This window comes from Heteronotia binoei, chromosome 21 (genome assembly GCF_032191835.1).
Source record: "Heteronotia binoei isolate CCM8104 ecotype False Entrance Well chromosome 21, APGP_CSIRO_Hbin_v1, whole genome shotgun sequence".
In the NCBI taxonomy this organism is placed as follows: domain Eukaryota; kingdom Metazoa; phylum Chordata; class Lepidosauria; order Squamata; family Gekkonidae; genus Heteronotia; species Heteronotia binoei.
The window spans coordinates 170,321,973-170,336,972 of NC_083243.1; the positions used below are offsets into that span (position 1 = coordinate 170,321,973).

A 15,000-nucleotide genomic window follows, 5' to 3' on the forward strand; every position below is an offset into this window, starting at 1 on the left:
TTGCTTGATTAGACATACATTTACTGAATATGCGATCACTGAACAGCAGGGCGCCTGCAGTCATACCGCATTCTCCCGAGTTGATCTCCCATGTTACAAGCACACATGCTGTATATCCATGTGCACCCCTATAGTTTCACATAGAGAGGAAGCACAGTCAAGAGTTTGTAAGCACATTTTGTGCAAGCACAGGATCTGTTTCTATGATCCAATCAATGGCTAGAGGTCGGGAGTGGAACCAAGGGGAGTGATCATGATTCCCCGCCCCCTTTCCATTGCCGATATATTCGTTGCATATACAGTTATGAATACATAAATACAATGCAATTGACCAAAGACTCAACTTCCCCACTTCATACACAAATGGCATTTGAAACTATGCAGGTTATCCAAGTACAGCCACACCCTCCATTAGTGCAATGGCACTAACTTTCACTTCACAACGCAATCGTGCTGTCTTTAAAAAGGCAGTACCACAATGGTGAACTACCAGCACTATACAGAAACTGCAGTTCCTGGTAGCCTGAGGTTTTATCTGGATCCTTCTCCGGTCTCCATCTCAACTATTCAGCTCGTTGCTGTTATTTTATTATTAATTTATAAGCCCACCTTTCTCACTAAGACTCAAGGCAGATTACAAAATATGAAAAAAACAATTCTATGAAACAGCAACGATTTCTAGTGAACAAAACAATGCAATGAGACTAGGTCTGAAGAACTGGAAAACAATCCAAGCAGGAGGGAAAACTAAATCAGTGATACTCATGCAGCTCTGCAGACCACTGTCCCTCAATATAGCACCTGTTCCATGCGGAAAGTGGGCAAGGTCCCCGTGGGGCTTATAGTTAATAGTTCATACCCACCTTGAAACAGGCAGCGCTGAGGAAAGTGATATGCTGCATTCTCAAGGCGGAGTCCTCAAGCAAATGTGTCCCTTTTAAATGATGGCGAGCAGGGCTTTTTTTTAGCAGGAACTCAAAGGAATGCAGTTCTGGCTGGCTTGGCACTAGGAGGTGTGGCCTAATATGCAAACGAGTCCTTGCTGGGCTTTTTTTGCAGAAAAAGCTCTATGGGAAGCAATGGTTACATCAGGGGGTGTGGCCTAATTTGCAAATGAGTTCCTGCTGGGCTTTTTCTACACAAAAAGCCCTGATGGCGAGTGTAGCTCTTTACAAGCAAGAGTGCGTTCAACTGGCCTAACATTTGACATACTATGATGAAGGAAGGACTATAAGGTAGAAGACACCATAATGCAATAAAAATGGAGGAAATATGTACAATGAACATTGTAGTATACAATACCAACTATTACAGAACGACCTCCTGAAATGATCCATCATACTGTAGTTCCGATCGCTTCATAAGAATGTCCTCCTGAGCTTTTGTTTTGCACATTCTGCAAAAATGAAGAAGTACGGGGCCCTTCCTAATAACTTCAGGTAGAGGTAGACCATTCCATAATGCTGCCACCATCAAAGAATGTACATGAAAATGCAGATGTCGATTTAAGCTGTTTGTAGAAGGCTTTCCTTCGAGGAGCACAATTGTCACAATAAAATATAGCAGGTGAGCTGGCCCTTCAAATATGACGTTCCACAGCCATTAAAGCCCTTTTAAAGCTCATGGAGCAGTTAGACTCTCTCACTGCATCCTGGAATATTCCACCCCCACCCTCCCCCGCTGCTCCTGGTAGTCCTTTTTCTCCAAGAAGCTAAATTTGGGAGTACCAAATGAAGTGCCTGAAGAATGGGAGCAACATCCATAGTCCACTGTGGCTGGGCTATGGCATTCTGTACCAACTGCATTTTCTGAGTTGCCTTTAACCACAGACCCATGCAGAGAGTGTTAGTCTGGCCTTGATGTAACCATGGCATGGATATGCGGCCAGAACATACCAATCAAAGTAGGATGTCCCTCAGCTGTGCTTTATATTAGGAAGGAGACTTTGGTCTTATGTATGCTATAGTGCTCCAGAGTTCAATTCTCCCTCCTTTTGCGAAGCCTACTTCCTCTAAGGCGTATTGGGGAGGAAGAGATTATGGAGAGAAAGGAAAGGAAAATAACTCTGTCCTTGCTGTAAGCCAAGGTCAAAGCCTAAAAAGTTGAGCTCTGTAGAGCTCAATCGCCATGCTTCCTCGTCGTAAAGGCATGGCCAGACTAGGAAGGTGGTGGCCAATGTTCCCTTTAAGCTTAGTGTGAGTTAGCTCACAGTATTTTAGCCTCTGGTTCACAGTTTTGTCTTAGCTCAGGAAGGATGTCCCCAGAACAAACTAATTTATGCATTAGCCAAATTGCTTGCTCACAACCTTAATGCCAGTAACTCACGCAGGAGACGCTTTGCTCACAAGACTCCACAGCTTAGAGGGAGCATTGGTGGTGGCTCCTCACCAACTGTGCTTTCAAACTGGCCTCTGCCCCCTCCTTCAGTAGGAGAGGCTATTTATTTACTCTGCTTTTCTCCCTAACGGGAACTCAAAGCAATTTTCATCATTCCCCACACCTCCATTTTATCTGCACAACAACCCTGTGAGGGAAGGGAGGCTGAGTGTGTGACTCCTGCCCTAAGGTCACTCAGCCAGGTTCCCTGACAGAGCAGAGATTCAAATCTAGTCCACATCCTAGTCTGTCACCCTAACTTCTCTACCAACTGGGTCTTACCAATGAATTATGCCTCCTGCCTCTAGGAGACAACTATATCTGGAGAAGAACAAAATTTGAGTCCAGTGGCACCTTTAAGACCCAACAAAATTTAATTCTGCATGCATACAAAAGCTCATGCAAGCTGAAAACCATCATTTAGATAGGTTTTTTTACAACTAATAATTATGGACTCTGTCACCATAGATTTTGCTCTCCCTTGCAGTTCCTCTTTAAATCACTTGATGTTTATTTGCTCTGGCTTTGTTCCAATGCAGGATTTTCATGGGTGGAAGGATGTCTTCCTGTGGAATGTGACTCTCTCACTGCATCCTGGAATATTCCACACACACACACACACACACACACACACCCGCTGCTCCTGGTAGTCCTTTTTCTCCAAGAAGCTAAATTTGGGGGTACTTTGGACTGCAGCAGGAATGGGGAGGCAAGAAAGTCCCACTCCACGGGTAAAAATCCTTCCACCTGTAGAAATGATCTGTTAAATCTAATCCTTCGTCCTGCTTTTGGACGAAAGGCGCCTGAGGTCCACTGCTTTCTGCCAGCATTGCTTGAAGATGTCAATTCTAGGCATAAATGATGAGATCAGAAGGTACCAGCAATGGGATTTATGAACCAGTCCTCTATCAAAGGATTAATGATCACTTCCTCTGTTAATGAGGCACTGTTAATGAATGAAGAAATTAATGCTCTTCACTTACCTTTGGGGGGGAAATCCTTTGGAGTTAAGCGTTAGGCATCAGCGCATTGCCCACGCTTACATCTAAAAGGAAACTACTATATTGGTCAGCACTGTAAGCCCACACTGAAAGACAAGGACCAGAATGTCTGTCCTCCCCAGGATTAGAACACAAGAACTACAGAAGCATCGAGGGAGTGGCTCATTATATTTTTTTATTCCTCATTTTAAAATGGCTAATCATAATAAAAATAAAAGTGTGGCTCTATGGAGAGCACAGTAAAGATATTGCCATAAAGAGTCAGTAGTGCCTGGCAATCGTTGGGATTCCTGTTTGGTTTTTAGTTTCATGGGTAGAGAGACATTTTTTGGCGTATGGAAAAAAAATATTCTTTGTGTGTGAGTGTTATATTTTCATGGGTAGAGAGAGATTTTTGGCATATGGAAAAATATTGCTTTTTGGTTTTCTGTTTTTTCCTCTTTCTTTCTCTTGCCCAATTTGGAAATAACTGCGACACCACAAGAAATCAATATGGAGCGATTCATAAAAGCAATGTAAAAAACAAACAAAACAGCAGGAACACCACCTGGGAGAAGATTTTACTAAATACAAGTGATATTTCCATGAAAGGGACCCAGCCCCAATGCCACTACTACCCTTTCTGTGCACAACACTCCAAGCACCTTTCAGTGCCCCTAATACACAATTAATGCCTTGTGTGCTCATCTGCCTGGCTTGCTGTGGATGACATCTGTTCACTGAGAAAAATTTTCTTGGGAGTCTAAGGCTGTTTGGAAGTCAGAAACACAGGATTTCGAAGTCTCTCCTGGTTTTCCTGAAACCTCCAAGTCCCTTGAAAAAGGAAGGATCTACTTATGGGAAAAGTCTTCCAGCAGGATATAGCCCAGGTATATAGGGATTAGGAGGATGATGGACTTTGTCCTTCCCCCTCCATGTCCTAGAACGGATGAGCCAGGAGCTGGGTAAACTAGCCAGGATCATGCCAACTGGTAGAGGAAGGGTAAGCTACAGTCACTAGGATAACCAGGCAGATAGCAATAAGGTCAAATGTCATGTTGAGCTAGACACTTCCTCAGCCCTACCTGTACTGGGGTGGCTGTTTTGCAGGGGGTGTCTTAATCCTCTAGGCTGCCTGACCAATAAAACAAGTGACTGAACTGATACAGTCATTTAGACTCGCATGAACTTAAATGCTTTATACATGTTTCCTCAGGCCTTGCCAATGAGCTCTGCCTGGGTCTGCCTCCCTCAATATGGGTAGATATAGAATTTCTTTTTATATTTATATTTTTATATAGATATTTATATATACACACACCCAGTAACTCAGAAGAGGAAAAAAATAGAATCCGTAACAATAATAAAAAAAATTTAAAAATGATCCACTCCTACCGCACTAGGCGAGTGATTGCACGAGGTCCACAACTGACTGTCCCATTGGTAGTGGGGCAGGCTACAGCTTGCACCTTCTCCCACAGAGGAGTGCTGACAGCACGCACCTCCCCTCCCCTTCTCTCTCGGCAGTGTATGCTACAAATTGCAGTCTCTTGGCTGGTTGAGAGGAAGAGTGCAGGCTGAGGAGCAAGGCTGAGATCCTGCTGTAGTGTTTAGGGACTCTCCCAATCCCAGACATTTTAGTTTAAAAAGATAATTGTCCCCACTGATTCCCCCCCCCACCTCAAAAAACTGGATTTGTTAAAAAAATAGTCCATGCATGAGATGGGGTAACCATCTGCTGAGCATGTCCCTCTTTCTTGTTCACCAGGGACAATGCATTTTGAAATCAGCCAGGGAGGAGATGACAGTGGAGAGATTCCCCTCCTCATACAGAAATTTCATACGTAGTCCCACCCACTCCAGAGACCTTCTTGACTCCTCCACGAGTGGGGCTGCTGAGAGGTGGCTGGCCTGGGGTGGGTGTAGTTGAGCCCAGGCTCTTGGGCTGTCCATTGGACTTGCTGTAGGAGGGTCTCATCTGCACCTCGTCTCTGGGAAAAGGAAGGACATAAGGGCGTCAGGAAGTGACCATTCATTCAATGGCAATGGAAATGCAGGATGTCACATGCTCAACTAGGATAAGGAAAAGGAAAACTGGGGAAACATCTTGCGCTGTCTGGGGTTGCGGAAGGAAACAGAGCAGTAGCCTGCCAGTATCTCCAGAGAAGTGGTGGGGCTACGATCAACACTGCACCACTGAGAGGCCCCCACGAACTCACTCTGTCTAGAGACGGGGATGGCAATCTACACATGCGGCACTATTAAGAAAGAATGCTACATGTAGGCAATTCAACGTTCACTGGAAGGAACTAAAGGGAAGGAGGTCTTTGACATAAGAATACTCCTCAGGAGAAGTGACAGGAGGGCTCATGCATCCAGTATCTTCAGAAGGGCAAACGATTTCTCACAACCCTTTTTCCAACGGTGGGCCAAAACGTCTCATCTGCACACGGCCAACACAGGAATGGAAAACACAAACGGGAGGAAGGTATACGAGCAGGCGTCACACACACGTGATATAAGGAACTTATACAGAAGCTAATGGCCGCCTCACAACCAAGGGAAACAGGGAAAGGAAGACCTTCCACCCACACGCCTCATGAAAAGGAAGGTGATAGTATGGGATTTTAGTGTTCTATAGTGAAGGGAGAGGCAGATGGGCTGGTCCACACACCAGAAGGAGGAAAGGAAAGAAGGGGCAGACGAGAGCAGGCACTATCTGTAGATCACCCCCAGCCACTCCCTTCAGCTGCTGTTGAAAGGAAACGAAAACACTCTTGGGTCCTTGGCCAGAGCAGTGATGGGGCCAGGTTGAATGTAGCTCATCCTCCACCAAGTCAAGGAACACTTAAAAGTGTGAAGCAGGTGTCACTTGTACTTACTTTGGTGCCAGTAAAGGCTGCAAGGCCACCTCCTCTGTCTCTGGGACGATGGTTTGGGGTGACTGTTTTTGGCTGCTGTAAGACACAGATTTGCTCAAGTGGGGGGCTGCAGGCTGGTCTGGTGAGCCCAGTGAGCGCACTCTGAGTGCATGTGATGGTTCCGGTTTACCAAAGCGAGGCGGCACTGGGCGGGTGAGTGGGTTCTTGCCAAGAGGTGAACGTTTGGAATCGTCCGAGGAGGAACTGGTACGTGGGGCATTGCTGGAGCCTGGTGTGGATTGGATGCCCGAGTCTCCTAGCCCTGTATCCTCTTCCCTGGCCAGGGGTGGTGGTGTGGGTGACTGCTGCAGCAACTTCTCCCTCTCCTGCATGGAGGCCACAATGTGGCGTGAGAGATTGTCATAGCGGACAGGTGAAGGATCACGAGGTGGCTGATGCTTAGGCGAGCCAGAGCTTGGGAAACGACTGTGCAGGTCAGCCTCCCGCTGCTGAGCAATACGGGCTGAAAGGAAGGGAGAAGTATAACCCATGGGGGTATCTGGCTCCGGGCCTGCCTGCACTGACTCAAAGTCAGGGCTATCAGAGGGTGTGAGAAGGCTGTCGTATGACAAACTCCCATTGCGTGTCTGGTTCACCAAGCTCTTGTAGGATGTGGATGTGGTACCCTCAGAGCGGATTGACTGAAGATGGCCTAATTCAAAACCTGTGCCTTGAGCAGACTTGAGACTGGAGGAGCGGGAGCCACTGGACAGAGGATCAAAATGGAAACTCTTGCCAAAGGTGGGAGACCGAAAGCTCTCTGGCTCTAGACTTGGTTCAGAGCGGTAGCTGGGATTTCGGCTGCTCTCAGCAATGGAGGTAGGCTCCTTCAGGCTGTCTCCTCGGCTTAGCTGCAGTGGAGAGAAACAGATTAGGCATTGGCAAGTCTCCCATGCTATGGACAATAATTCAGACACACAGGATCACTTGCAGAGTTTATTCCTTCAAGCCACACTACAAGCATGCACTTGAGTTTATTGCAAGTAAGAACGTATACACACCAGGTTTCTCAATGCAAAAAAGAATCAGTTCTTCAAAAGCACTATAAGTACCATTTTGGAAGTTACATAATTTGAGAGCCAATGTGTAGCAGTACGCAAAGATTTGATTTGGACCAGGGACAACCAAGTAACATCCATGCTCATCTGTAAGATGCCAGTTTGGTGTAGTGGTTAAGTCCGCAGACTCTTATCTGGGAGAACCGGGTTTGATTCCCCACTCCTCCACTTGCAGCTGCTGGAATGGCCTTGGGTCAGCCATAGCTCTGGCAGAGGTTGTCCTTGAAAGGGCAGCTGCTGTGAGAGCCCTCTCCAGCCCCACCCACCTCACAGGGTGTCTGTTGTGGGGGAGGAAGGGAAAGGAGATTGTGAGCCACTCTGAGACTCTTCGGAGTGGAGGGCAGGATATAAATCCAATATCTTCTTCTTCTAAGGTTCACTAGGTGACCTTGTGCCCTACTCACTTAGGCCTGGAAAATTACAGTGGAAAATTAACATAGTACGTGATAGGCTATGCTAGAACCTCTCTCTCTGATGTTCTAATGCTTTATCTACAGGAAGTTTTTTATATAGGGAAGAATTAAAAATATGACCCCCCCAATGTCTGAAATGGTACAACCCATTTTTCCATGTCAGAATTTACCATACCATTTTTCTATAGACCAGGCTCCACTCTCAGCAGGTTCATGCTTTACTGGGTTGTTAAGAAAATAAAATGTTACAATCCTATGTTCACCACACCAAAGGCAAAACAAGATACAAATGTAAATAATGCATTCATGGGACAAGACAAAGACCTATGAAAGGTGAAAATGGCTAATAAGAGATTTCCTCACAGGTCTAAGCTAGAATCAGAGATTTCAGCAGACGTATTTGAAAATGTCTCAGGAATCAGAAAAGCACTTTTCAAAGAGTGGGGAAGACTGGAATCCTCAACATACACTACACAGCAAGCCAGAGTTCTTGATTATAGAGGCTTCAGCGCATTAATCAATCTCATATACCAGACCAGTTTGAATTCCACTTCCCACTTGCAGTTACCCCAACCGTTCATTCTAACCATTACCTTGGCGCTGGTGGAGTGAGGCATTGCAGCCGAAGTACTGCTGCTGCTGTATCCAGGTCGGTACTTGTACATGGTTGGAGTTGGAGGGCTGTCCTTGCCTAGCAAGCTGCTGTCTGCAGAGAGCAAGAACAGGCACATTCAAGTCATGTTATCTGCAGTCACATGACATTTTCTCCTAGAGGTTCCAAAAACCTCTCTGGAGCACCTTACAGGAGAAGTTCCGTGTATGGTAAGCGACTGACCTGTGAGAACCAAGCAAGAGCCTCAGGGAGACGGACACACCATGGAGGTCAAGGACTCAGTCAGAGAGTAAGGAGTGTATCACGGGGGTGGAGTTGAAATGGAGCAAGAGGAACATTTCCCCAACAATGAGATCACGCATGTAGTTTCCAGCCTATGCATGCAAGCCTGGTCAGATCTGGAATCTGGGGTCCGACTAAGAGTGCTTGTAAATTGGAAGTATAGCAATGACCGCTGAACACTAATTCTAATTGGTTTTTTTTAAAGGAACAGTTGAGAATTCCACGTTTCTCTTTCAGGGAGCTGCTCCAACCGGAAACACAAAAAGTAAATCACCAGGTATCACACCTGCACATAAAAGCGACACTAGCCTTGTGTGCCACATCAGTTCCGACAGCAGAACAAAGCAGAGAACTGCCTCCTCTGGAAGCCCTACATCTCCCACATACAAGAGGGAAGCAGTAGTCAACTTCAACCCACCCCAAGCCCTGACAGCTCTCAGCAATCTTCACATCTAGAAAATATCTGAAGTTGGGGATTTAAAATCTTAATGCTACCAATGCAAGATCTGCTCCACTAACATACTTGAGGCCTTCCTTAAACAAGAGAGGCAGCTAACAAAAAAAAATACGCCTCTACTTCAGTACCATGCTAAAAGCAACATAGATGACCTAATGGTTATTTCCAAAGCTTATTCAGCTGCCACTGGAGTTTGTCAACAGCTCAACAGAGCTACCTGGTACAGATGTCATAAACTGCTTCCCTCGTGGCAAATGATTCATTATAAAGTCTTTACATTCCTTGACTGCCTGACACGATCTTCTTACCCTCATTGGTGGCCAGGGTTAAATGTGTCCTCAGGCCTGTGTAGCGGCTGAGGTCTGGCTTGGGTGGGGGTGGTGGCTCAGCATCAGCAGACTGGCTTTCCGTCACTTCAAGGCTTCCTTTGGACTGCAGAGACAAAGTGCAGAGGAGCAATCAGAAGGATGAGGCAGGACCCTAAGCACTGAGCACTGCTGCCAGCTGGACAAAGCAGCAAGCAAGAGCAGAAGGACTTGCAGCCACCTAAGCATTTCTGGTTAGTGTAACTGTAGACTGTGCATGCCTCAGTTGCTGGATGAAGAGAGGAAGGACAAGTCAAAATTATCTAAGATACAAAAGGAAGCCACTCCTACAAAGCACTACCACGTGAGAAGATGGGAGATCTTCATTCACCAGGGAGAATACGAAGAGTGATAACATGGAGGAAAGATGTTTTAAAAACTCATTTCATTCCTACTCACATCCACATCATCATCATCATCAAAGTTTTGCAGAACTTATTGCTTAGGCACCATCTTCACATCCTCCTTACCTTCGTTCTCTTCAGCTCAGCCTGGATACCATTGTCCATGATCTTCACAGCAATCTGCCCATCTGATATTTCCGGCCTGAGGAATGGTGGCCTCACCAACACAGTCTGCTCTGGTTTCGGCCGCCCAAGGTATCTAGTGAAGCATGGGGAAAAACAGAAGTAACACACTCTTAGACAGGGATGTGACAGTGTCTCCTACAAGCATATTTGTGATCTTAATGCATCTTTTTACTTGACCCAGCTACAAAGTGGAAAAATATCTTGGACATGAGCTTTCCTGCATCAAAGAACTCCAAAGGCTATATTGCCACTAGAGTAAAAAGCCCTCTTTCCAGTGGTTCATCATTGTCCAACACGTCTTGTTCACCAGAGTCCTACTTGGTATCAAGGAATCCAGCAGGAACCTGTGATTTCATGGTACATGCCACTGTGCCCCATTCTGCTGTACAGAAACTACTTTCAGCATCATCTCTCCTCCAGCTTCTCTGTTATGTTAAAATATTATATTTTTTACCCCTTGTTTTTTCCAGATATAAAGATAAGATTAAGCGCTGAAGCTAGATGTGTTTCAAGAATGTAAGTGGAAAGAGACAACACACAACTAGAAAACACAGAAAATTACTGAAATACTTTAGTAATTCTGAAGAGTGGCATCCACCAAAAGCAAAGCACCTAGGTTACCTTTACTTCTGCTTTGTCTACTAATTATCTAGTCTCTGTAATAGGGTAATACATCTCTATATCCTGCGTTTGAATGCCAGAAGAAGGAGAATACAGCAGATCCATTGCTACTGCAGTTACCCTGGGGCTTTCAGGTTCAAGGTGAGCAGCAGTCCCTGCACTTGGCTTCCTTGCTCTATAGCTAGATAAGAAGAGATGAGCATATGGACTGCTATAATTACTGCCAGACGGTCCCAGGAGACTTCCAGGTTGAAGAAAAGTATTAGGGAAGGTGCAAACCACCACCAAAAAATTAAGTAAATCAGTTGCCAGTGTGTTTTATCAGTTATATGGAAGCGATATCTATACAAAGATACAATTATACCCAATTCTTTGCATTAACTTTGATTAGTGAAAGAGAATGCCAACTCTCAAGGTACACACTCTTTTCAAACTTGCTCAGGACTTCTTCCTGCACCCAATGGCTATCACACACCATGCTTGGATAGCACTTTTAATACTGCAGGCTGTAGCATCAGGGGGAAGCCTGGAAAATGTCCTACAAGCACTGCTTTGGTCACATAGAGTATAAACGCTTGTATGTAATTCAAATTACTGGCTTCATTGAGGCAGGCTACAAAATGCCAAACCCTGTCAAAGACCCCTTAACCAGAAGAGCACACCACAAAAAAATATATATGATGTATTAATGCTAAGAATAATTCTCTTACCAATGACATCATCATGTTCAGTTGAAGCAAAGAACAAATGCTATAAATTGATGATGCATACACAGTGAAAATAGTAAAGTTTTAAGAACTGAACCACTATTACTGCCTCAAGCAGCCTTCAGGTTAGAGGAGAAGTTACAGAAAGAATCCAACTATGGTATTTTAATCAAATGAAGAACCATCTCAGATAAAAGGCAGGTTGTAGGCTTCATATGACAAAACAAAACCCAGTCAATGCTTGCTTCTTTGGACAAGCTTTCACTGCAATCTTCTGTGACTGCACAATGACAAAGAAATGGGTTGAGTATCAGGTTTACTTGTTTGGTGGCTATTCTCTCATATACTGTAAATACAATATGACCAACAGTTGTATATAGCAAAACGTGAACTAGGAAGACTCCTTCAGATGGAGGACAGCTTCAAACTTTGCCAAGCAGAGCAGTAGGATAAAAGATGATGATGATATTGGATTTCTATCCCGCCCTCCACTCCGAAGAGTCTCAGAGCGGCTCACAATCTCCTTTCCCTTCCTCCCCCACAACAGACACCCTGTGAGGTGGGTGGGGCTGGAGAGGGCTCTCACAGCAGCTGCCCTTTCAAGGACAGAGGCTCAGAGCGGCCTACAATCTCCTTTACCTTCCTCCCCCACAACAGACACCCTGTGAGGTGGGTGGGGCTGGAGAGGGCTCTCACAGCAGCTGCCCTTTCAAGGACAGAGGCTCAGAGCGGCCTACAATCTCCTTTCCCTTCCTCCCCCACAACAGACACCCTGTGAGGTGGGTGGGGCTGGAGAGGGCTCTCACAGCAGCTGCCCTTTCAAGGACAGAGGCTCAGAGCGGCCTACAATCTCCTTTCCCTTCCTCCCCCACAACAGACACCCTGTGAGGTGGGTGGGGCTGGAGAGGGCTCTCCCAGCAGCTGCCCTTTCAAGGACAACCTCTGCCAGAGCTGTGGCTGACCCAAGGCCATGCTAGCAGGTGCAAGTGGAGGAGTGGGGAATCAAACCCGGTTCTCCCAGATAAGAGTCCGCACACTTAACCACTACACCAAACTGGCTCTCCAGCTATCAAAAGCTATTATCTTTCTATTAAAATGTTAATTTTGAAGGCTGTTCCTGTTTTTTTATGTCAGAACTTGAACAGAAAGATTAAATGATTGCAGAATACTGTTAGGTGAGATAATAACTTATGTAGCATTTATAGCCATGTAGTTCTGTCCTCTGTAATTAAGCACAGGTGGGAGGAGCACAAAAGCATGGGTTGTAATGGGAAAGAAATCCCTGAAACCATCACACACTTAACTTGTGATTAACAGGCTTGTCCTTTACCTCAAGCAGGAGTACTGCGTTCAACAGAAAACACTCTCTACAGTAAGCAGGATGCCAGAAGGGCTACCACTAACCAATTTTGTTTCTGCTACACATTTACTTTGAGTAATACAAATGGAAGGACTAGTCGTCCACAAAAGTGGACTATACCTATTAGCATTTAAAGGAACTCAGAGCTATCATGAAGAAGCTACGGGCCTTAAGACAGACAACTTTCACATTCATTAATCAAACAGTACTCCTGCATCTCTAGATATGCATCAGGTATACATAATATAAAGGGGAAGAATAATTTGCAGCTGTGCTGCCAGGCTCCAGTTCCCTTAGGTTTGACCTTGCTATAAGCAATCACTTAAGAACATAAAAAGAGTCATGCTGGATCAGATTAGTAGTCCATCTAGTCCAGCATCAAGTATACATAATATGAAAGGGAGGGATAATCTGCCGCTGTGGTGCCAGGCTGAATGCCAAGTCATGCTCAAGGTTTTGGTATCGACCTATAAGGCCCTGAGCAGTCAGGGACCAAAGTACCTATGGAGCCTTCTCCACTGTTATGTCCCTGGGAGAGTGTTGTGCTCCTTAGACAACTTGCTGGTGGTCCCTGGCCCTAAAGACATCTAGCTGTCCTCGACCAGGACTCGGGCCTTCTCGACACTGGTCCCAACCTGGCAGAACTCGCTGCAAAACACCATCCGGACCTTGCAGGATCTGATGCAATTTTGCAGGGCCTGCAAGGCAGAGAATTCCACCAGGCTTTTGGATGAAGACAGCGATGGTTTCCATTTGCCTTGCACCCTTCTCTATTATTTTCACCTGTTCTGACCTTTTCTTCCCTGCCTGTGAATACAGCCAGCAGTAAGAATTGGGGCTATTATTTGTCATCAATCTGTTACGACGTTTCTGTAAATTGATTTTAACTGGTTTTTATTTTTGTTGTGGTTTTATATATGTTGTACATCGCCCAGAGCTCAAAAGTAACATGGGCTGGGTGCTTTATAATACAATTAATCAACATAATCCTCTTCTTCCTGGTCAACTGTTTACTCTGGAGGACCAACAACAGGGCATAGAGGCCAAGGCATTCTCCTGCTGTTCCTCTTGGCACTGGTATACAGAGATTTACTGCCTCTGAACACTGAGGTTCCCTTTAGTTACCATGGCTAATAGCCACTGATAGGCCTCTCCCTTTTACTGCTGTCTATCCCTATGGCCACCAGTACTTCCTATGTTGCTTGTTCTGCAACAACATTTCCCTGCTCAAACATTCATCACTGAGCACTAGATATCATCCATCACCTTTCCACATTACAGGCCTTTCTCCTCTAGCGATTAGGAGAATCAGTGCTTTCTCTCTATCTCAAGGCAGGATGGTGCTGCTATTAACTTTAATACTTGGGACAAACATACCTGGGTGCTGGGGAGCTGCAAAGGACACGGCTGACATTCTTACAGCAACCGTTGGTAAATGGGTTTACTCCACCCCGGAATTTGCCTGTAACCTGCCAAGACAAAGATTTGATCAGGGGAACCAAGGCACAATGAAGTAAGATGGAGAACTAAGCGTGAAATACATCATACCTGTTCATTGGTAGTGCGACCCCTGGCTACCAGCACTACATGGAATCCTGTAAGGCCGGCTACAGGAATGAAAAACAAGCCAGCCACACACATCACAGCCATACTGTCAAACAGTCAAGGAAACGCAGTTAAAGACCATCATGTAATGTTCTGGGATCCCTTTCTCCAACATGGTAATTGTCTGGCATTGTGTCTTAAGTGAACGCATCAATTCTCATCTTTATGAAGGAACTCCTTTTACCCCAGACAAATAAAAAAGGATACGTGACGGCCATGCGGATCCCAGAGAGCTCTTCCACTTGATACAAAACATACAGTAAGCCAAATCCAAATACGCCCATAATATGTGCTGTAAGTGAAAGCAGGAACAGGAAGAAATAACGGTAATTGCGCCGTCCAATGCAGTTGTTCACCCAAGGGCAATGATGGTCAAATTCCTGCCAGTGAGATGTAAACACAGAAAACTGAATTAGAGGCTTCATGGCTAAGAGAATGTAGTTGCAGTACCTAATACCTGCAGGACTACTCCAAGCTCCAGTATATCTATTCTCAGCTTTCATCCCAGTCACATCTTCAACTGATCGAGCATATGAACATGAGTTTGCCTTCTACTAAGTCAGACCCTTGGTCCGTCAATGCCAGTATTGTCCACTAAGACAGCAGTGGTTCTCCAAGGTCTCAGGCAGAGTTCTTTCCCATCCCTGGTCCTTTCAAATGGAGATGCTGAGGACTGAACCTGGGACCTTCTGCAAGCCAAGCGGGTGCTATG

At 45.4% G+C, this 15,000-nt stretch overlaps 1 protein-coding gene across 3 annotated transcripts in view; it reads right to left on the reverse strand.

The window, feature by feature from the left end:
* Positions 1–3,532: 3,532 nt before the first annotated feature.
* The window catches only part of ZDHHC5 (zinc finger DHHC-type palmitoyltransferase 5), an 82,130-nt gene continuing 70,662 nt past the window's right edge, over positions 3,533–15,000 (reverse strand). For all 3 annotated transcript variants that reach the window (XM_060263003.1, XM_060263005.1, XM_060263004.1), the window contains 8 exons: positions 14,496–14,668; positions 14,232–14,334; positions 14,061–14,152; positions 9,936–10,068; positions 9,409–9,532; positions 8,342–8,454; positions 6,239–7,128; positions 3,533–5,347 (listed from right to left, as the gene is read on the reverse strand). In XM_060263003.1, the coding sequence (XP_060118986.1) occupies positions 5,182–5,347; positions 6,239–7,128; positions 8,342–8,454; positions 9,409–9,532; positions 9,936–10,068; positions 14,061–14,152; positions 14,232–14,334; positions 14,496–14,668 (1,794 nt within the window). In that variant the 3' untranslated portion in view covers positions 3,533–5,181. The remainder of the gene's footprint in view (positions 5,348–6,238; positions 7,129–8,341; positions 8,455–9,408; positions 9,533–9,935; positions 10,069–14,060; positions 14,153–14,231; positions 14,335–14,495; positions 14,669–15,000) is intronic.